At 37.5% G+C, this 22,582-nt stretch overlaps 1 protein-coding gene across 1 annotated transcript; it reads left to right on the top strand.

Moving 5' to 3' along the window:
• Positions 1-3,780: 3,780 nt before the first annotated feature.
• On the top strand, positions 3,781-10,999 carry LOC135749842 (sialic acid-binding Ig-like lectin 14). The gene is made up of 7 exons (XM_065268523.1): positions 3,781-3,817; positions 4,259-4,627; positions 4,782-5,120; positions 5,206-5,472; positions 8,545-8,835; positions 9,211-9,298; positions 10,876-10,999. Exons 1-7 carry the CDS (start codon positions 3,781-3,783, stop codon positions 10,997-10,999), a joined length of 1,515 nt encoding a protein of 504 aa, XP_065124595.1.
• The last annotated feature ends 11,583 nt before the right edge of the window (positions 11,000-22,582 follow it).

A 22,582-nucleotide genomic window follows, 5' to 3' on the forward strand; every position in this document is an offset into this window, starting at 1 on the left:
TCAAATTCAGAGGAAATTGTTGATAAAAGTTCTGTGAATTCATCAACAAATGCTGAGGTGTATTTGGGAGGTCTATAAATAATTGTAAACAGAATGCGTGGTGTACCTTTTAGAGCAATACACAAATATTCAAAAGACTGGTAATCACCAAGTAACACTTGCTTGCATTGAAAGGCATCTTTGAATAAAGCAGCTATTCCTCCGCCCCTTCTAACAGCTCTACAGACACTTATAAAAGTAAAGTTGGGTGGGGTTGATTCATTGAGGACTGTAGCACTGCAGCTGTCATCTAACCAAGTTTCATTTAGAAACATAAAGTCCAGGTTGTTAGTGGTGATAAGATCATTAACTAAAAAGGATTTGTTCTTTAGTGAACGGATGTTCAGAAGTGCTAACTTAACAGTAACTGGTTTTGGAACTGTATCAATCTCAGAATGACGTATAATAGGCAGTAGATTAGATAGAATTGCTGTGCGGCTGGAGACGGCCTTCATCTTTCTATCACATGTCAGGACAGAGATAGGGAAAGCTAAAGGGACATCGGGCGCCCGCTTGTTCTTAAAATATTTTTCATTGTTACTGCTGACGTAGCGGGAACCCAACACACATCAGTTACCAGTGCTGTTCGCAGATGAGGGCTGGTGTGATCCCTGACGTTGAGGCAGAGGTCGGAGTGCTCTCTGAGATGGAGGGGGAGGGCGGGCTGGGCCCGAAGGCTTTGGTGGTTGAGGAGCCCGCCGTTTCTTGGTTGATATTTGGGGACTCGCAGCAATAGAGTGGGAGAGCTTTGTTCCAGCAGATACCAGTTTTTCCATTTTCTCTGAAAAGCCCAGAAGTGGTGATGTTGGAGAGAGGGAGAGAGAGTGTGACGACATCAGCTGTGATTCTGGTGTTCCTGAAGGCTGGGAGGGAGTGTTATCATTCCTCTGGTCATTATCAACAGAAACGTCCTTGGGTGTTGATTCACAATCCAGCTGTAGCGAGGTCTGTGGGCAGGGCTCAGCCTGAGCTGTGTCTGTGAACAGTAGTTGTGACTGCTGAGTTTTATCCTTGTCATCTGAATGTCCATCCAGATGCTGGTGTAAAATCCTGTGGTCATTTCCGCTGTTCAGTAGTGGACTGGCACACTCAGCTGATGGATGATGCATGGAGAAAAAGATATTGTCTTTAAGCAACCTAGCACCTAGTTTGTTTGGGTGGATACCATCTGTGTTAAAAAGTTGCCTTTGACTCCAGAAGATATTGAAATTGTCAATGAAATTTAGTCCTCTCATGGTGCAGGTTTTTTGCAGCCATGAATTTAAGCTTAGTAGACGAGAAAACATATTTGTTCCTCGGGCTGGAAGAGGTCCACTGATGAAAAATTGAACTTTCAGTCTTGTAAGTGTTTCAAAAAGTTCATTGAAATCCCCCTTAAGGAGCTCAGACTGCTCTTTTCGAATATCATTCTTTCCCACATGTATGACAATCCGACTGACAGACTTATGTTTCATCAGAATGTTGCAAAGTTCCTTGTTAACATCAGAAACCGTTGCCCGAGGAAAACAGTATGTACGGGTAGCCTTGCTTTCAAAGTTTCTGATAATATTGTCACCCACTATCAGCGTGTTTGGCTCGGCTGCTGTCTGAGCGAAGCGCCGCTGCCTATATGATGTTGAGCGTCTGTTAGCTCTGTAAGCTACAGGCTGACGTGATCTGTGTCCATTAACATTTGGGGATTCTTCACCCAAACTCATTAGTGCTTCAAATCTATTTTCAAGCCGTACAGGGGGTGGTAGAATACCAATATTGGCTACTCGAGTTGTACCCATATCTGGGGTAGATGATGCTAATGCAGCAATTTGTGACACTCGTGACAGTCTAATGTCTTGAGCACTTTTGGGTCTCGCACCCTGTTTATGCCATCGGTTTGTGTCCTCAATTTCTTTAGGTTTCTCTGAGCTCACTATGACCTGTTTAAAAGCATTAGGTTCACAGGACTCACCAGCTTTATGTTGAGAAGGACCACGATGAAGCTCCGCTGTATGTTCTGGCAGGGTCGGCAGCGCCACAAGTAACTTTGTTTCGAGAACTGCAATCTTTTGTAAAAGTCTGTGGCAATTTGAGCAGCAGGTGGATTTATATCCAGAAGAAGGCATTATTTCTTCTTTTCTTCTGTTTGAGTGTGGGCAGCTGTGTTGTCCTGTTTTAGGATTGTCAGCTGCCGGCAATAGCAGACTGCTAGACCGCTTTGACAAAATCCCCAAGTTGTTGAATGTTCCAAATATCAATATAGTTCCAGGAATTTGTAGTTTTAGTGTGAGTGCCCAATTGTTTAGTTTGAGCACTGTGCTGAACTGCTGGTAGTTGAATCAAAAGATAAAAGCGAAAAAGCAAAAGCGCAAAGCACAGAGCGCAAGTAAAAGCGTCCGAACAGTAGGGGGAAAGGAGGAGGTAAAGCAATACTTGTAAATGTTGCTAATGCTTTGATTTGCAATTAAATGTGTAATGTTTTCAATACATTTAAAATAAGGAAAAATATATTTTAATAACATGTATGCACTTTTGTCACTTTTATTATTACACTGCTATTATTTTGAACACAACTGTACGTGCCAATTAATTATTACATTTCTCTGTGGTGTGATAGGTGTTGATTTTTGTCTACAGTATGTTATTATATGTTGCTAGAGGAGTGTCAGTAAAAGGAAAACCACTGAATAAAGAGGAAGAGAAGTTGAATACAATGAAAATATAATGTTTTGATAGTTAAACGTTGATGAAAAGTTGTAAAGAGAAAAGAGGAAATGTACAATTAAAACATAAAACAGATCCTGTGTCCAGTATTTGCTGTTTCATATTATGTTTTCAAAAAGTAAAGCAGTTACAGAGAACCACAACATCAACTTTGATTTAAAGCAAATATTTATTGTGGGGAAAAAAATCCCTAAAATAAAATAAAAATAAAAAAACACAGTTATATATTTTTTTAAGTTTGTTGAAGTGAATGCATTTATGTATTTGACAATTATTTTCTTTCAAACATTCTTCTCACACTGTCATATATAAACAATAGAAAAGATTATCTTAGATACCTGTACATGATGACACACATTCACTTTATGAACTATATATATTTAAGTGAACCACTTGAACCACATTAAACCACTCTAAAACACCTAATATAAACCACGTGCAATAACACTACAACTTTATTGACCTTTTCATTGAATCAGACCATTATCTCACATAGTATTTTAGCAATTTTTATTTTCCAGTTACACCATGATGTCATGAGTCTTTTTGTAAGAGAGACCATGGTTGTACATATTAATAATTGCAATCATAAACAAAACGTTGAATTGCTTTATTAAGAATCGCTGATTTCTTAATACTGAAAATGTCTTACCTTAACATTTGCTTTTGAACAGAATGTGTGTTCAAAATGATACAGGAAGTACAGGATTAGTACTGATCTGATATCAGTAGCAGTGACATCACACAGCACAGTTTCACTTGGTTTCAAATCATCAGCAGTTGCTTCAGTACAGAATCTACAGGATCCATGAATGAGACATTTTAACAAATCTGCTTTCAGCACAAATATTACATTGGTTACATCCATTTTCTTATTTCTGGTAAGAGTCAAAAACTGTTTTGCACTGTTAATGTTATGACATTTGTATTACATTTGTTCATTATAAATTCAAAGTGATTAGTTACATATATGATTTCCATTCTTTTATTGCGTATTTACAGGTGTGTGTTTCTCCAAAGGACTGATCTTATTTTAATGAAGAGATGGATAAACTTATTCTTTTCATTTTTTTGTTACAAGGTTTGTTATTCTTAATTTTTCTTTAGCAAAAATTATTTTTTACTAACAAGAGTGTGACATGTTTATTGTGCTGTGGCAATAGTGAAAACATCAGTGAGACGACTGAGAGTAGATATAAATTCAAGTGCTAAATATAGCCTATGTTTGGTGTGTTTACATAAAAAATATTGTAACTATAAAACTTGGATATCATTTAGAATAAACAATATTACAACAATATTTATTACAGCAGATTAAATTAAAATGCACAAATGTATTTTATGTGAGGTTTCACTGCAATTGAATGTTAAGTATATTTTCAAAATATATACTGTATTATGTTTGTAATATTTATAAGAAATGCTTAAATAATAAAAATGCATGCAGGTTATGTTGGTGTGTCTGAATGCTTTACACTATACAGTATGTTAATTTTTACTTCTCATCATGTTTGTATTGTAGGTGTTTTGTGTGGAGATTTACATTGGCCCATCAGTCTGCCAGAGAAGATTGAAGCTCTGAGTGGATCCTGTGTGACCATAAACTGCAGATTTACTATTGATAAGCAATATGACAAATATCTCACTGACAGTGCTGCAGGAGTGTGGTTTAAAGATGGGACTGACTTCCTAAAAAATGTAGTATTTAACTCCAGTAGGACCAATCTCTATTTTAAAGCGGAAATAGTTGGAAATTTAAAAAGCAAGGACTGTACCACCATCTTTTATAATGTTACTTCAAATTACAGTGGTCATTTTTTCTTCAGGATTGAGGGTAGTGATGGACTGAAATATACCTATATACAAAAGTCTGCTTTAATAAATGTGATTGGTAAGTGACAAATCTGAAGCTAGTACAGTACAAAATCTGTTTTTGCATGTAGGCAAACCATGCACAACATGGGGAAATAACAAGCTGGGGTTAGCTTAAGTTTTTATTTGACCTTTTTCAATTCATATATAAAATGCATCTCTGTACTTTTCAGACTCACCCCTCAATCCCACAGTGCAGATGTTTAAGGATCAGATGGAGGTTGAGGTTCAGGAGGAGGTGTTAGAGGGGAGCTCTATGTGTCTGCGCTGCTCTGCTAAGACTCTCTGCTCCTCTTCTCCACCAACTCTCACATGGAGCTCCACTGACAGACTCCACCTCAATGAGAGCAGCAGACTACAGCTGGATCAACAGAATCAAACTGAGATCATCTCTGATCTGAACTTCACTGCTACTCACCTTCAACATGGAGTCACTTTCATCTGCACTATAACCTACCAGCTACAACAGAGGAACACAACAGCACAAAGCAACATCATATTACATGTTCAGTGTAAGAGTAAAACAGTTTGAACTTGTTGAACACATCAATGTAAATTACAGTACATAGTGATGCTCTGAATTTGTTTCTCCTTCAGATGCTCCTAAAAACACATCAGTGTCTGTGTTTCCATCTAACTCTGTCCTGGAGGGCAGTTCAGTGACTTTGATCTGCAGCAGTGATGGAAATCCAGCAGTGTTCAACTACACCTGGTACAGAGAGAATGGAGGACAGCTGGAGGAGCTGCAGACTGGATATAATCTCACCTTCAATGTGACTGATCGTTCACACACAGGACGCTACTACTGTCAAACCAAAAACCAACATGGTACCCAAAACACATCAGTGTTGCTGGACATTCAGTGTGAGTATTAACTAAAGCAATAAACCCCAAGAAGCAGTGGGTTACCAGTGCATTTTATAACAGCTAAGGGGCGCTGTTAGGCACGACGCGAAGCGGAGCTAACCCCCTTAGCTGTTATAAAATGCACTGTAACCCCACTGCTTCGAGGGGGTTTATTGCTTTTATAAAACGGTTACTTCATATGCATAACATTAGAGGAATTTTATAAAATAAAACACAAATAAGTTGTAATTATATTAGTACAAATATTACTCTTCCGCCAAACAAAGTTCCTCAGAATCAAGTGTGACTGAAACAGAGCGCAGTTCCCAACCAACACAGATGCACCAAAGACACAATGTTAAATATGATTTAAGACTGTGGTGTTTATTTTATAAATCACCATTCATCTAATTTAATTTATACATTAACATTGATATTGTGCAACTGTTGAAGTGATGATCAAATATGCTTGGAAGCATGCTGAACTCTTTCCCCGTCAGAGTTTTTATTTTTTTAAGTTGCCCCCCAGTTTTAGTTTAATGCCTTTGCAGAAAAATTATCTTCTTTAAATAAGCATAAAATATCAAATGAAAGAACAGACCATCCGCTTTCAAACAAAAACAAACAAAAAAAACGTTTCATTCTACCTTCATTTGTTCTCTTATCACCTCTCAAATTTTTTTAGCTAAAAGCAGAGATAATTCCTGTGATAATTTTTGTGAAGAACTTATGTAAGAGATCAGATTCAAAGCCATCAAAACTTACACGCTGTGTTTTCAGTGTTGAGTGAATGCGTCAGTGTTTAAGTTGGGTAAGATCGCCACCCAGTGGATAATAGCGGACGTATGAACTTGAGTTATAAACTCCCCAGACAACGTTTTCTCTTTATCGACGAGATGACTCAACAATATTTATTGACAGTTATCTGCATATCGCCATTAATTGTGCAATTGTAGACAAATTAAAAATATAATTAAAGACACTGTTGTTTATTTTCATAAATCAGTAACAGTGGCGCAGTGATACTTATGTAATGTGGTCCGAACTGTGAGGTTACCGGTGTATTTTATCACGGCTTAGAACGCGTTTCAACCAATCAGAATGAAGAACCAGAACTGCCCGTTTTATAATGTCTAAATTATAAAACGCCCCTTAGCTGTTATAAAATGCACTGGTAACCCACTGCTTCTTGGGGTTTATTGCTTTATTTTACTTCTATTCCCCAGCATGCACTGTAACATGAATGAATTTTACAGCTGCATTTCTTATTGTTCACTTAAGTGGTTCCCACCTTGCTAATGTTACATAAACCATGGACATGATAACTCGGCCGCAATTAGCAACAGCTTGTGTTCAGCAGTGGTGAGGCCAGAAATTTTAAACTGAGTGGACCTTGGTGAAATAGGGTGGACCTCAATGCCTAATCTTAAATGACATGGTTGTACAATATAGTGTTTAAACAGATTACATTACGTTTTTTTTGTCATGGATCAGCAAATAATGGAAATAAGGAAAATTAAACAAGAACAAATCAAAAAGTTAAAACTTGAAAAGAAATAGAAAAGAACAAAGTTACAAATAAAGTATAACAGTATTATTAACAGAAATAAAATCAAATGAATAATAACACTGTCTTCTTGACTTCTTCATTCGTATTTAATTTAATAAATCTTTTCAAGTGATTTTCCTTTAGTTTTCTGTTGTTTAGTACTGACACAAACATAAGCAGGTTTTTTTGAGGGTACTTGCACTTTAAGACCAAACAAGCACAGATCCATATACAAACACATCTGATTTCTAAACTGTTTGTGTTCACTTTAAAACATAACTGACTATGAGAAACCTTGCCAAGACTGTAGTATTTCAAGATAATTTGGGGTGTCCTGTAAAGCTCAGAGAGATTCTGTGTATGTCATGCTTTTTGAAATGCGCGTCTCTGTAGCCTCGCCACTGGTGTACAGTGTACACCAGTATATATCTAAAATATGTGTAGGGATGTTTACAAGCATTCTCTTCTGTAATCAGAGCCATATTTTACTGGATGGCGTTACTTTATTTATTTTTATACCTTCTGTAGTGTATTGTATTGTATTGTATTGTATACTGTCTAATGTCTGGCACTGTCTTTTTGCACTAGGTTGCATTCATGCACATTATGTGGCTAGACTAAAGATGTACTTTTTAGTCCTTAGCTCTGTGTTGTTTTACTGTATGTAGTTCAGTGTCTGTGTGTAGCACCATTGTCCTGGAAAAGGTTGTCTAATATAATTATGTACTGCACTGCTGTATTGGTTGAAATGACAATAAAGCTTTTATTGAATCTCTTAAATATGAGGAACTCAGTGGTTAAGCCGTTAAAGATCACCTCCAACTAAAATGAGATAATGACATTAACCAAATGCTATCGGCATGTAATAAACGTCATCAAATACTTTAACTTCAAACCCATTTAATCCCGGCCTCAGGAAATTCAGAAACACAGGTTTATTGGCAGAATCCATTAAGAGACTGATTTAAAAAAAATCCTCATTTATAAAAAAAACGGTCAGGCGTACTTAGAGGTTTTTGTATTAGCTTTCTGATACTTCAACATCTAAATGAACCTTGTATAATTTACTCTATTTAAATCAGTTATGATATATTAGTGAACAGATTTTAAACGACCAACATTTAAACGTTCTGAGCATATAATTGTTAATGACATGCTCCAAATATGCTTTCCTTCAGATGCTCCTAAAAATACATCAGTGTTTGTGTTTCCATCTAACTCTGTACTGGAGGGCAGTTCAGTGACTTTGATCTGCAGCAGTGATGGAAATCCAGCAGTGTTCAACTACACCTGGTACAGAGAGAATGGAGGACAGCTGGAGGAGCTGCAGACTGGATATAATCTCACATTCAATGTGACTGATCGTACACACACAGGACGCTACTACTGTCAAACCAGAAACCAACATGGTACCCAAAACACATCAGTGTTGCTGGACATTCAGTGTGAGTATTAACTGTCTATTTTACCAGCAAGAGCACAAAAACACGTAAACAAGTAAATTATTTTATTATTGGTCTTTCTTCTTCACTTTCTCTCAGATGCCCCCAAAATCTCCCTGTTCAGTTGTAACAGAACTGATGTAACTGTGTGTTTGTGTGAGGCTCATGGGAATCCCTCTCCTAAAGTGGAGTGGCATCTATCTGGACGTCCTGTCAGTAACTCTACAAACACATCCATCAATGAGGAGAGATTGAGCAGCACAGACTTGAGGAGCTTCATTTCTCTCCATCACTCACTTACACACACAGACACACTGCAGTGTGTCACCAACAACACTCACGGCAATGCCAGTCAACAGATTCAACTGTTTTGCAGTCCTCAGGAGACAAGTAAGTCCTCTGTATAAACGTAGAAATATTAAACTTCTGATTAATTTTAAAATCTTTGGTAATCAAGTCTATCTTAATTTTTTTGTAGTTTAAAGGAATAAAGTTTTAAAGGCATACAAATTAAATATATAAACCCTACCACAAACTTCTCTCTGAGTGCTCAGTCCTGTTATGTCAAATTTTTTGGCAGCTCCCATGACAAATAAACATACGTCAAACATTCTGTTGCTATTCACAGTCACTCAGGGACTTTTTTATTAGTGAAAGGAAGGCTTTTTAGTGATTTTCTTTCATAAAAGCTGTGTTGATGCATATTTATTTGCTTTAATATTTTAAAAGCATTAAGGTAATAATTGTTATCATTTTACTCAGCAGGTATCAGTGTTTTCTCTGTGCTGATCGGATTTGCTATTGGAGTTTCAATAATAATAATCTTGTTTGTCATTAAATATCTCTGTAAACGGTGAGTACATGACACATGTGACTTAACTATATCACAGCAAAATCCCCAGTGTTAAATGAACACTGATCAGCGTCTACGGGTACACACTACAAAGTGTTAAAAAGTGACACTGAAGCAGTATTGAAAGCTACAATTACATTTGCCTCTGTATCACCATCTCTCTTTGAAACATAAAATTGGAACTGGCTTGCAGTTATTTTATTTATAAGTGCCCATCTTATGACTACTTTTCCACAAGTTATATAGGTGTATGAGTTCCATAAAACATGTTTCAAAAGTTGTTTGCTGGAAATTCCTTGTAGGAAAAGATTGTTACCCATAGTAGCCTCTGTTTCAATGCATTTCAGATTGTGCCGTTTTGAGGTGGTCATACATATTTATGAGCTGCTGCTCCTTTGGCCACCCCCCACTACTAACGTCATGTGCGCATGCGCAATGGTATCGCGAGCAGTACATACTGTATTATTATTTTTATATATTGTATATTATTATTAACGGTTTATGTATTGCCAACAGACAAATCAAGCATAAAAGTATCACTAATAAGTACATTCCAGGAGAAGAAAGTCATGCCACACAATGATGCCAGAGTGAATTGTGATGTAGCAGTCTTAACAATACACTCGTTTTCGCTGGACAATGCTAACATATTCCCGTTATAAAACATTTTCAAATGCATTTTTTTCGCAAATTACAGAAATTAAGACCCGGCGGGGGATGTATACTGCTTGTGAACAGCATGCTAATTGCTAGAAGCTAGCGGGAGGTCCAGACCGTATCTTGGGAAAGTGATTAGAGACTTGGGGGTACGTTAGCCTTGTCGGAAAATCCGGGTCGGTAAGGCCCGGTCTTGGTTAGTTTGGAAAAACACTATTACTTAGTAAGTTCATGTAGAATTGTAAACTAAACCAGTTAAATATTTATTTTAACTTTTGAAAACTACGGTAGCTGGTCACTGGCAAACCACGCTGCAAACTAACTAGCATAGCGGTTAGCCACCTCGTCGTTCTCAATGGCAAATGACTGGTAAAACACACACAAGTTCACCCACTCGATGTGCACCAATTTGTGGGCGGGATGATGTCAGTTTACGATGCTAACAATATCTATGTAGCCTACTGTCTACAAACATTAATAATATTATTATTAACATTACTATACATCGTTTAAAAGGTATAACTTACGGGTTTGGCATCAGTGTATGGTCTCTGTTTTGAGATACAGATGCTCTAGCATCATAAATGTAGTATTTTGTGAATAATCCATGAAAGTCCAATAAAATACATCCAATGACCATTTTTGTCCACAAATGCATATAATCCATAAAATATAGATATATAGTCTGTTGTTTACATCAGATTTCGCATAAACGTCTTATGGCCTACAATCTGAGGACTATTTACATCATAACAAACTTTCAGAGATTACACTTTAGATTCCAATAAACACGCGTTAAAACTTTGTTTTTAAAAGTAGGCGGGAGTATAATCCATAATATCCAAATAGCGCTGTTATTTCCGTGAGCCGTGATAACAGTATAGAGAATATCAGCAAAGTGACTGCTCTGTGCTCTCTAGCTACCAGGTGGGTGGAGACCTGGGTAGTGGAGTGGTGGGCAGGAAAATTGAAACGGAATGTGAAGACAAGGGTAGTTACGTCACAATGGTGCTGAGTTTGAATCCGTGCAATCTGAGACTCTAGGCAGAGGACATTCAGAAACCCGTATCTTACTCAAAACAACATGGATGGATTTTTTTCCAAGTTTTTATTCGTGTGGAAGCACCAGAGACACAAAAGAACACCACAAAACCCAGAAAAAGTGAGTTTTTCATAATATGGGCACTTTAACATGGATGACGAGTTTAAATTATAATCAGTGGAACAAGATGCACGTATACACTCATTCCAGCATCACCAACTTTACTTATTGCAAAACAGACTTTATTTCGTACAGGTTTTGCTCCAGTTTGTGTTTGTTTTATCAAAAATAATATAGGGTTCATTTGAAGTCACCATTATAGTAATTAATGTGTCCTTTAAATAGCTTCCTGTTTAATTTCTTCAAGTTTGTTCATTGCTTGAAATAGAGGGATAGACAAGCAGATTAGTTGATTTGTTTACATCCGTTGTTTAGAATTTAACTAAATTTAATTTAGACTCTGAAGTGTGGACCTATATAGACACTGAGCAGTGGTCATTTAACACTGGGGATATAAACAAAACATCATTGTGACAACATGCCTGCTTTACATTTGATTCTTAACTTGAAGGAATTCGTTCAATACTATTAAATGCTATTATAAAGCTAAAAGCCAGGATAATATTTAATAAAACTCCAGTTGTGTTCAGCAGAAGAAAGAAAGTCAAATCCAAAACACCTTGGATGGCACAAGGTTTCATGAGTAAATTATGAGAGAAATTTCATAATCTGGTGAACTATTCCTTTTAGAGGTCTTATCATTAAAACTAATTTGCTATAAAAAGATAACCGTATGTAGCCTGTTTTGTGTGACTCGTCATTTCAAAATATGTGATGTCAGAATACAAGCCTGCTGCAGACGCTTCAAAGGGGTTTATGATAAAAGAGATGCTCTCGTTTGAAAGATACTTCCCTAATCTCATGTGTAGTCAGAGTTTAGTGTTAAGTTAGTGTCTTGGGAGTATTTAGCGAAAGTTTCTTTTATCATAAACCCTTTCAATGCATGTGTAGCAGACATGTATTTTGACAAGTTGCATGATGCACATAGTTTACATGACACAATGAACACATACTTTGACATGAAGAGCAACACACATTATAATCATAACACATATTTTGAATTCACACACATTAATTTTAAGTTTAGCAAGTGGTTATAGATATCTTTCATTCAAGTAGGACTTTATAGTCTTGCATGACTGAAATACCTGCCTAAAGGCATTGCAAACATGGCCGCCTAGTGGCACAACTTCCCCAAAAAACTGTTTGATGTTCAGTATCTGTGCTTGTCCACTCTTAATGATGTGATAATGAGACACTCACAAAAAAAGGTACAAAAGTTGGTACTTTTTAAAAAGGTACAATCCAACTTTTGTACCTTTTGTGTAGGATAGAAATATTATTTTATTAATGGGACATGAAAACTTTTTTTAGAAGAGAAAACAACGAATGCTCAGAGACAAGACAAGAAGACATCAATGGACTTAATCTGACTGACAGGGTGAGTTTCAACAAAAACACTTTTCATCAATCATTTATGACAGAATAGTGTTTGTCTCTGGTGGGTTCTGCATTGTTGTTCATCCATTATGTTGTTTCACAGGAGAATGAAGCACCTGTTTATGTCAATAAAGCTGTTTTGTCACCTGCTGATGATTCACTGAATTACCCAGAATCCCTTCATTATTCCTCCATAGACTTCACGAACACCCAAACAGAGTCAGAAGAGATCAGAGGCGTCTCCTCACTTACTACTGTTTATGCTGATGTCCAACATTATTCAGGACGAGAGGAAGAAAAGAGATCTGTGGAAAGCGTTGAACCTCTGCCCAACAGCAACATATCAACAGTTGTTAAGCAAGAGAACCACAATAGTACAGACACCGAACAAGATCAGTCAAAGAAAGCTTACCCAGATTTGCCGTCAGGTGAAGTTTCTGATCTTTATGCTAAAGTTAAACACTGCCACACAGAGAATTAAAAAATCGGTCACTTTCTTAAATTTGACATTTTATGCCATGATAATTTTCTTTATTTTTTAACAGTCAAGATTTTTAAAACATTCCTACAGAGACTTTTAATGTTAAACAAAACAAACATCAACTGTGTAGGATTCATGTGCCATTTACTTGGAAAGCACAGTATTATTCACAGATTAAAATTATTGTAGAATGATTTTATGTTTTTGCTTTACATGTATTTTTTGTGTGTATAATATTTTTCTGTATTTTTCATAGTTGAATTTGATTATTTTGCTTAAATGTGTGTGTTAACAGCAGCTGATTGAAAACAGCTGTGCAAGGCTTTACAAATAGAACAGGCTAAATTACATCACAGACACCCATAACAAAACTTTAAGTGAAACACAAATGAGCAGTCAAAGCAAGCTGTTAGCAGCTAGCAAACACTCTTGCATATGCTAATAAACACTACACAAGCAAACGCAACTACTTAGCAGTAACTTAACGATATATTAAACAAACAAGTAAAGGTTCAAATAATTAAACACCAGTTAAAAAGTCAAGAAAGCAGAAAAACAAAGTAACTTGAATAGAGAGCACACTTACTAGTACTGCATTCACCGGATGACTAATCGTTTGTCCCCATTTGTATTGCCATAGTTTTACTATAAATGCATGGTTATTGTAGTGAGGCTGTAGTAAAGTTGTGGTTACTGTTGTTGGTCACACTTTATTTTACGGTATCATTGTTACAGTGTAATTATACATGTAAGTACTAAGTAATAATTATTAACAACATGTACTCACTATAGGGTTGGGGTTAGGATTAGGGTTTGGTTTAGGGTTATTTGCATGTAATTATGCATAATTAACTGTTATTACAATAATAATTACATGTAGCATGTGTAACAAAGACACAGTAAAATAAAGTGTTACCCTGTTGTTTTACTACATATAAAAACCCCAGTAAAGACTAGTACAATGAAACAACGGTTACATTTAAAGAGTTGTTAAAGGTTGACTTTATCTGCCTAATCCCAGGATTAAAGAAACAAGATGAAAGTAAAAATGTGTAGTACATTTTTTACATGCATTTCTGGTAAAATTGCTGCTTTTTTGTCAATCTGTGAACATTTTTACCACTAAACATGCGCTATCACTTTAATTCAGCTTGTGCAGTTTGCGTGCATCACAGCAAAAATAGACCCTGCTATGTAAACGATCGCTGCACGGCTGGCAGACTGAAATGCACTGATGGAAAATTGTAAACCACTGGGTCACAGTCTTAATTAAAAAATATAGCTTGTGCAATTTAAAATACAGGCTACTTAAATAGCCAAAATATCCTATACCTGTACATTATGCAACTCAGGTACCATGTTATGGAAGTTTTTTTTGGTCTTTTTTAAATTAATTAATTAAATTATAAAATAATAAATTAAATTATAAAATAATTAATTAAATTATAAAATAAAAAATAAAATCGCAAAATATGTCCCAAATTTGAAAATGAAATGCTAAAATAAAAATTTAAACATTATATTAAATTATTTAATTTTCATTTTTAACGTGATGAAGCATCATTCCGGCCAAATTGAAAATTTAAATTAAATTGATGATTTGACATTTTATTTTCAATATAATCTTGAGTCAAGACTGACAATATTAAAATAAAAAGGCAAGCTTGAAAAGGAATCTGTAAATATTTTTTTAAAGGGCTTTTTATTCATGCCCAAGCAATAATAGGGACAAAATTAAAATAAAGTTCAGTTTTTATTTTATGTTCTCTTTTATTTATTGGTTTTCATTTTCTTTTTCATTTTCGTTTTCATTTTCGTTTTCAACTTGTATGCAAATTCAATGTTAATCAGTGGGTGGGGTTTACGTGCTCATAAAAAGTGGATTGGCTGAAGCAGCATAGATATGTGAAGCAGTGTTGCCAAGTCAGCGACTGTTTTGCCAACTTAGCGACTTTATTGCTACATCTAGCGACTTTTAGACCCATTTAGACAAACTTAGCGACTGTTTGGATTAATCTAGCTTCACATCTGTACAGAGAAGCTTCTGTGTCGCATGTACCGGCCCACGAGTGCTGGGTGGCGCTGTCTCGGTGAAATGTGCGTCTGGCGTCTCTGTACATGGAGCTGAGCAGCAACATATTAGACTGTACGAGCTGACGCGTGGATGAGATTCGCGAACATTGTTTACATGTCAAAGGAGGAACAATCAATAAAAAGGGGCTGGTCCACTGTTATATATGTGCGTATTTTCACACATTTGATCCAGTGAGGCGTCAGTCATTCTCATCAAATGCATACACATAGCACAGTGTGATTATCGTGCAATACATATGCCAAATTCCGGAAAGTATTGGCGTATCATATGCTCGCAAAATTGGAATTTGGCTTATGTATAGCACGATAATCACACTGCGTGTTATTTGTATGCATTTCATGAGAATGGACATACACAGACACGTCACTTACTTTTGCAGCGGGCACACTGGTACAGAACAGACCTTCAGCCTTTGTGACGGGGCTCAGCTTCGGCCCAATTTAAACCCTTCATCCTCATGTGTTACGCTGATTTGTGAGTAGGGCTGTGACCTTACAGGATTTTGTTTTACCGCGGTGAAGACGCAACAAAATCACGCGGTTACAGCACAACAACCCACCCCAGGAAAGCAGTAATCTTATATATTATTAAAACGACAAATTATATTAGCAATAACAGCATGAAATAATATGTATTTCTTTATGTTAACTTTTGTTTTTTATATCTTTTGAATATACTATTGATTATAGAACTTTTATGTCACCGTTTATAGCCCATTTTATACAATACATTTCATAGAATAACAACCTGAAAAGCTGTAGAAAGAATATGCAGTTTAAGATTGTTTCTGATGAGTTGTGCAAAACCTGATTCCTATTTCTTTAGACATTGTTTTTCGGTTAACTGTCCGTGGATAGAAACGCACTTCTCCAAACTTGTTGAAACGCTGAATAATTTATTGTACAAAAAATGGGTTAAAAACAATGACAAAAACGGTTCCATAATTGATATTAAACTCAAAAGATATCGAAAATAAATAGTTTTTAATGTTATTATGATTAGTATGTTTAATTCGATTTTTTCAAAGTGGATACAAAACGAAATAGCCTATTGCATCATTCCGTAAATAACTGCGCAAAACTTATGGATACTCCAATCAATGCTTTCAATTTCAGCTGTCCATTTACATTATCAAGAAGATAAGACTTTTTTTTATCCCGAGCTGGAGAAATTCACTTACAGCAGCTCCATATAAACACAGCATTCAACCAAATAACGAGTCGCGCTGTCGGTAAGCGCTCACCTGCCTTCATAACGATAGTTGTCATGTTTGCCCATTATAGTTTCAAATTATTATTATGCTATTATTATCATCACCAACACACAGTGCCTGCTTCTCCTTGAACGAGAAATAATGCGCGTGGCTCGGACTCCTTGCACATGAACTTGCATTGCACTGACATTTCCTTGCAGAGATGATGTTATTCGCGCAGGGGTTTAAACCAGGGAGTGAGTCGGTACCGTTCAAGAAATCAGAGCACCTGTGCATGACACGCTATATGTTTAAGAAGGTTGCGGCTGTGACATCACCGCAGCTGGCATCTCACGTATGGCCGTTTCAAGGTCGTTTCACACGGTACGCGGCAACAGCGAGTGTTTAGTTCTTTTTCAATGGGAGACGTGCGGAAAGCGGCAAAACGTGGGCGGTTACAGAGGTGAAGCGGAGTTGGTCCACACGCCTTGCCCGTGCACCCAAAATTCGGCTACTGCGGTGATGCGGTAACGCGGCTTTCACATAGGATGCGGTGTGCGCTGCGCTCGCCGCTGGGTTCGGCGCAGCCAAGCGATTGTGCTCTGATGGCCAGACCAAAGTAGGCGGGGTTTTCAATAAATTACTACAGTGTTTATATTTGCGTTAAATAGTCGACGAGGAATACAGATACTGATGTTGCTCATCTCCATTTCACGTAACTTTAAGCATACCTACAACAAGCTGCTTAACTTAAACCACACCTAACATGTCAACTTGAATTGCTTACGTGTTTCCATGACACGGCTTTCCTTCCGATGTCTCTGTAGGAGCATAAACTTGTATTATAAAGCTCTGAGAATCCCGAGTATAAGCTTTCGTCCATTTTGCTTGTTTGGATGCCCCATTTCTATTGGCCGCGCGGGTAATCGTCACAGAGCGCAGCGCAAAAGTTAAACTATTTTGCGCTTTGCTCGGCGCAACAAAAAACCGCCCTCGCGCGGCGCAAGCCATTGAAATGAATGGGTTTCATAGCGCAGCGCAGCGCACACCGCTTCCTATGTGAAAGACCCATTATCGTCACAGCCCTTATGTGCTTGCTTCAGCTATGGTCAGAACTGTATGTTGTGTCCAGTGCAGTGTACAGAGTATACCCTGAAAGACTTGCATTTCACAGAGGACGCAAGTCCTGATACGATACTTGTAAAGACAACACATAGGCTGAATAAACAGATAATGTTCATATAAAAGTAAGTGACTGGTCGGTGTATGTCTTCAGCTCGTTAAACTGACGCCTCACTAGATCAGATGTGTGAAAATACACAAATACATAGCGGACCAGACACTTTTAGTGTTTATAATGTAAACAATGCATGCGAATCTCATCCACGCGTCAGTTCGTACCGTCTAAATTGTTCACTGCTCAGAAAATGCACAGAGGGTAGACGCCAGGCGCACATTTCACCGTGACAGCGCCACCCAGCACTCGTGGGCCGGTACAAGCGACACAGTAGCCTATATGTACAGATATGAAGCTACGATTAATCCAAACAGTCGCTAAGTTTGTCTAAATGGGTCTAAAAGTCGCTAGATGTAGCAATAAGGTTGCTAAGTTGGGAAGCAACACAGTCGCTGAGTTGGCAACACTTCAGCCAATCCCATTTTTTTTAGCAAGTAAACCCCACCCACTGATTAACATTGAATTTGCATACAAGTTGAAAATAAAAGTGAACACGAAAATGAAAATGAAAATGAAAAAGAAAAACAGAACATAGAATAAAAAATGAACTTTACATTTTAATTTTGTCCCTATTATTGCTTGGGCATGAATAAAAAGCCTTTAAAAAAAATTATTTACAGATTCCTTTTCAAGCTTGCCTTTTTATTTTAATATTGTCTGTCTTGACTCAAGATTATATTGAAAATGAAATGTCAAATCATCAATTTAATTTAATTTTTCAATTTGGCCGGAATGATGCTTCATCACGTTAAAAATGAAAATGAAATAATTTAATATAATGTTTTAGTTTTTATTTTAGCATTTCATTTTCAAATTTGGGACATATTTTGCGATTTTATTTTTTATTTTATAATTTAATTAATTATTTTATAATTTAATTAATTAATTTAAAAAAGTCCAAAAATACCTTCCATACCATGTGTCCGTATGGCTGCAAAAGCAGTGAGCTTTTTTTACTTTTGCACATTTAAACGTTTTATATTTCCCATTTTTTCCAGTTATTAATTTATGCATCAAAATCTTGATCAATGTTTTAGACTTTTACATGATGATCTCACAGTGAACATGGCCATGGAATTAATCTTGTTGCATGGCAAAATATTGATTTTTTGGTAAGATAACGATTCTATAATGATTCTTGGACGTCCTGTCAGTAACTTTACAAACACATTCATCAGTGAGGAGCGATTGAGCAGCACAGACTCGAGGAGCTTCATTTCTCTCCATCAGTCACTTACACACACAGACACTCTTCAGTGTGTCACCATCAACACTTACGGCACTGCCAGTCAAAAGATTCAACTGGTTTTCAGTAGTGTTGTTTTTGGCAGCCTGTTTTAATTTTAGTTTTAGTCTAGTCTTTGTGTCAAGCTGGCATTTTAGTTTTTATTAGTTTTAGTCACGTTCATACTCTTTTAGTCTAGTCAAGTTTTAGTCGACTAAAAGTCTGGGCATTTTAGTCTTATTTTAGTCAGACCTGAAAGTGATGCACAGGATTTATTTTGGACTTTTCTTTTACATTTGGAGCCAGAATGCTGCGTCTTCCCGGTCGGAATCCCCGCGCGGCTACAACTTTTCTCATGTAGTGGAAGCGTTTTGTGCAGCATTTAGTGGAAATGTGTTTATCTTCAACAACGACTGCCATGAAGAGTCGTGTCCGTAAAAGGGAGAGGATCTTAGGTGCACGAGCAAGGCGTGTGAAACAACTTCGCTTGACCTCTGTAACCGCCCCCGTTTCTCCGCTTTCCGCACGTCTCGTACTGAAAAGCAACACTTGCGGTTGCCACGTACACTGTTTGAAATGCCCATTAATGTGCAAACGGAGGCGTATGATATCAAAGCATCGCGAGAGCAGACTGCTCCGCATGCTTTCTACTAACTCTCGCGGTACTTTCATGTTTTGATTGATCTGCGCAGCGCCACCAACACACGTGATCAACTGCAGTCAGGTGGCGGGGGCGCGGAGATGCTGGGATGGGTAAAAGACAAAATAACGTTATAACATCTCGTCTGGTTTTGGTCAAGGAAAATGAAGAGACATTTTAGCTTAGTTTTTATTTCACTTTAAGTCTCGTTTTATTCGTCAACAATATTGCATTATACATTTTATTATAGTCATCGTCACATGACCAGCATTTTCGTTGCGTCTCGTCTCGTTTTCGTCACGTGAAAAAGGTTCGTTGCAACTATATTTCGTCATACTTTTCGTTGACGAAAGCAACACTAGTTTCCAGTCCTCAGGAGACAAGTAAGTTAGTAGGACCATGTTGGAAATAAGTGTTTACACTTTAACATGTTATCCTTTGGATTATGTATGTTTGGCAATCTATAAATAAATCAAATCAAATCAAATAAACATGTAACAATATTAAACTTCTCTAATGATTTATTTTAAATCCTTTAGTAGTCAATAATCTGAATTTATTTATTTTTTTAGAATAAATTTAGAGAAAGAAATGGTCAGAGGCGCATGAATGTGCTTAAAATATAAATCTTACCACAACTTCTCTCTTTAAAGCATGAGGACATTAGACCTATTTTTGCTTACAGCACGAAACTATGTGCTAACCACAGAAATGCTCGGAAAACATTTATATGCAAAACTAAGTTTCACACAGGACAGATGAGTCATCTTTAGCTTTGTTGAAAGCTTTCTGTCAGCAGCACCCTCAGCAACGTCAACATTATGTCAAACATTCTGTTGCTGTTCACAGTCAGTCAGGGACTATTTAATTTCAGTGGAAGAATGGCTTTTACACATGACACATGTGACTTAACAATATAACAGCAACATCCACACTACAGAGTCTTAAAAAGTGACACTTACTGTATAAGCAGAGTTGAAAGCTGCAATCTAATGTTTGCATTTCTATCACTATCTCTGTTTGAAACATACAATTGCAACTTGCTTGCAGTTATTTTCTTAACATGGATGACAAGTTTTTTTGTATGATAATTTTTTATTTTTTTTTGCACACAAAGGGCAACATAAAAATGTCCAAAGTGTTGTTTACCATAAAAAAAATAGAATTAATTAAAAGTCACCATTATGGTTTCCTGTTTCATTTCTTCAAGTTTGTTCTTTGCTTGAAGTAGAGGGAAAGACAAGCAGACTAGCTGAGGTTGACGGTTTAGATGTGGTGGTTACTTCTGTAATGCATATATCTGCTTTTTGAACTCTCAAAGTGGTGGAAACGTTTGACTTGTATTCTATAAATCACAGAGAACAAAACATCTTCTTTATTGTTCTTCTGAAGAAAAAATGTCACCGACATATCTTATGGCCTGAGGGTGAGTAAATAAACAGTACTTTTTTGATGGGGAATTTGACTATTTCTGACTATTAGTGTGTATTAACTTTTAACAATATTGTTTGATCTCACTGGAGCATCACTCAGTTGGTAGAACATGAATTAATTGATTAGACTTTTAATTCAATTCAATTCAATTTTATTTATATAGCGCTTTTCACAAAAGTCAATTGTTTCAAAGCAGCTTTACATAAATAGAAGCAGTGAAAAGCACAGAAAAACGACAGATAGCACAACAAAATACATGATAGCATGAGCAGTTAAATTTGCTGCGGCTATGACTCAATATTATAAGTGCACGTAGTACTAAAGCAACGTCTAGAAGAGGAAGCTAAGTAAAGCCCAAAAAGGCTGCCTCCCTGGGGTGAAAAACCCCATAGGAGAAAAAAACCCCGGGCTTTTATCCGAGGAAAAATAAGTCCTAGGAGGGAAAAACCTTGGGAGAACGGATAAGGAGATTAAGCGGAGATTAAGCGGGTTCTGCCGGTGAGCGATGGTCAGGCATCAGCTGGGCATCACGTTGAAGGACGGCCAGTAGATCAGAGGTGTGCCGACTTTCACATCTACCGGGACTGGGTCTGTTTGTCTCGTTGTCCTCGGGTCGAGGACGAGACAGGGAGAGAAAAACAAATCGTATTAGCGTAGCGGCCGTTCATATGTATTGAAGTGATGTGGTTTAACTCAGCTTATTTCCAGACAGACTAACTATTGCGGCATAAGTATATTATCCACAGTTGAGGATTTAGCAAATTGGGGGCCCAATGCGAGGGTATATATGGTAAATAAGGGTCACCTTCCGATCTTTAAGAGAAAATGAAACCTGACGACCCGTTTGACTAAGGCCTAAAGCCCCACTGTCGTCGTTAATGCAGGTTCAGTGGCAAACGGGTCTATATTGTATACCATTTTCAGGACCAGGCGAAAACGCCAAAACATCGCAACCCGACCATACGTGCTAACCCGTTTGACTAAGGCCGGAAGCCCCACTGTCGTCGTTAATGCAGGTTCAGTGGCAAACGGGTATGTATGGCATACTATTCACAAGACACACAAAAGCGCGAAAAACGCAACCCGACCATACATACCAACCTGTTTGACTAAGGCTGGAGGCCCCACTGTCGTCGTTAATGCAGGTTCAGTGGCAAACGGGTATGTATGGCATACTATTCACAAGACACACGAAAGTGCGAAAACGCAACCCGACCATACGTGCCAACCCGTTTGACTAAGGCTGGAGGCCCCACTGTCGTCGTTAATGCAGGTTCAGTGGCAAACGGGTATGTATGGCATACTATTCACAAGACACACGAAAGCGCGAAAACGCAACCCGACCATACATACCAACCCGTTTGACTAAGGCTGGAGGCCCCACTGTCGTCGTTAATGCAGGTTCAGTGGCAAACGGGTCTGTATGGCATACTATTCACAAGACTTACGATAGCGCAAAAATCGCAACCCGACCATACGTGCCAACCCGTTTGACTAAGGCTGGAGGCCCCACTGTCGTCGTTAATGCAGGTTCAGTGGCAAACGGGTCGGTTTGGCATACCATTCACAAGACACACGAAAGCGCGAAAACGCAACCCGACCATACATACCAACCCGTTTGACTAAGGCTGGAGGCCCCACTGTCGTCGTTAATGCAGGTTCAGTGGCAAACGGGTCTGTATGGCATACTATTCACAAGACTTACAATAGCGCAAAAATCGCAACCCGACCATACGTGCCAACCCGTTTGACTAAGGCTGGAGGCCCCACTGTCGTCGTTA

The sequence above is a fragment of the Paramisgurnus dabryanus genome, chromosome 1 (assembly GCF_030506205.2).
Source record: "Paramisgurnus dabryanus chromosome 1, PD_genome_1.1, whole genome shotgun sequence".
Lineage (NCBI taxonomy): Eukaryota > Metazoa > Chordata > Actinopteri > Cypriniformes > Cobitidae > Paramisgurnus > Paramisgurnus dabryanus.

Coding starts and splice junctions, on each gene's coding strand:
- LOC135749842 (XM_065268523.1), top strand. CDS start 3,781: ATGGATAAACTTATTCTTTTCATTTTTTTGTTACAAG. Junction 3,818..4,258: donor TTTCATTTTTTTGTTACAAG/GTTTGTTATTCT, acceptor TTTGTATTGTAG/GTGTTTTGTGTGGAGATTTA. Junction 5,121..5,205: donor CATCATATTACATGTTCAGT/GTAAGAGTAAAA, acceptor TTTCTCCTTCAG/ATGCTCCTAAAAACACATCA.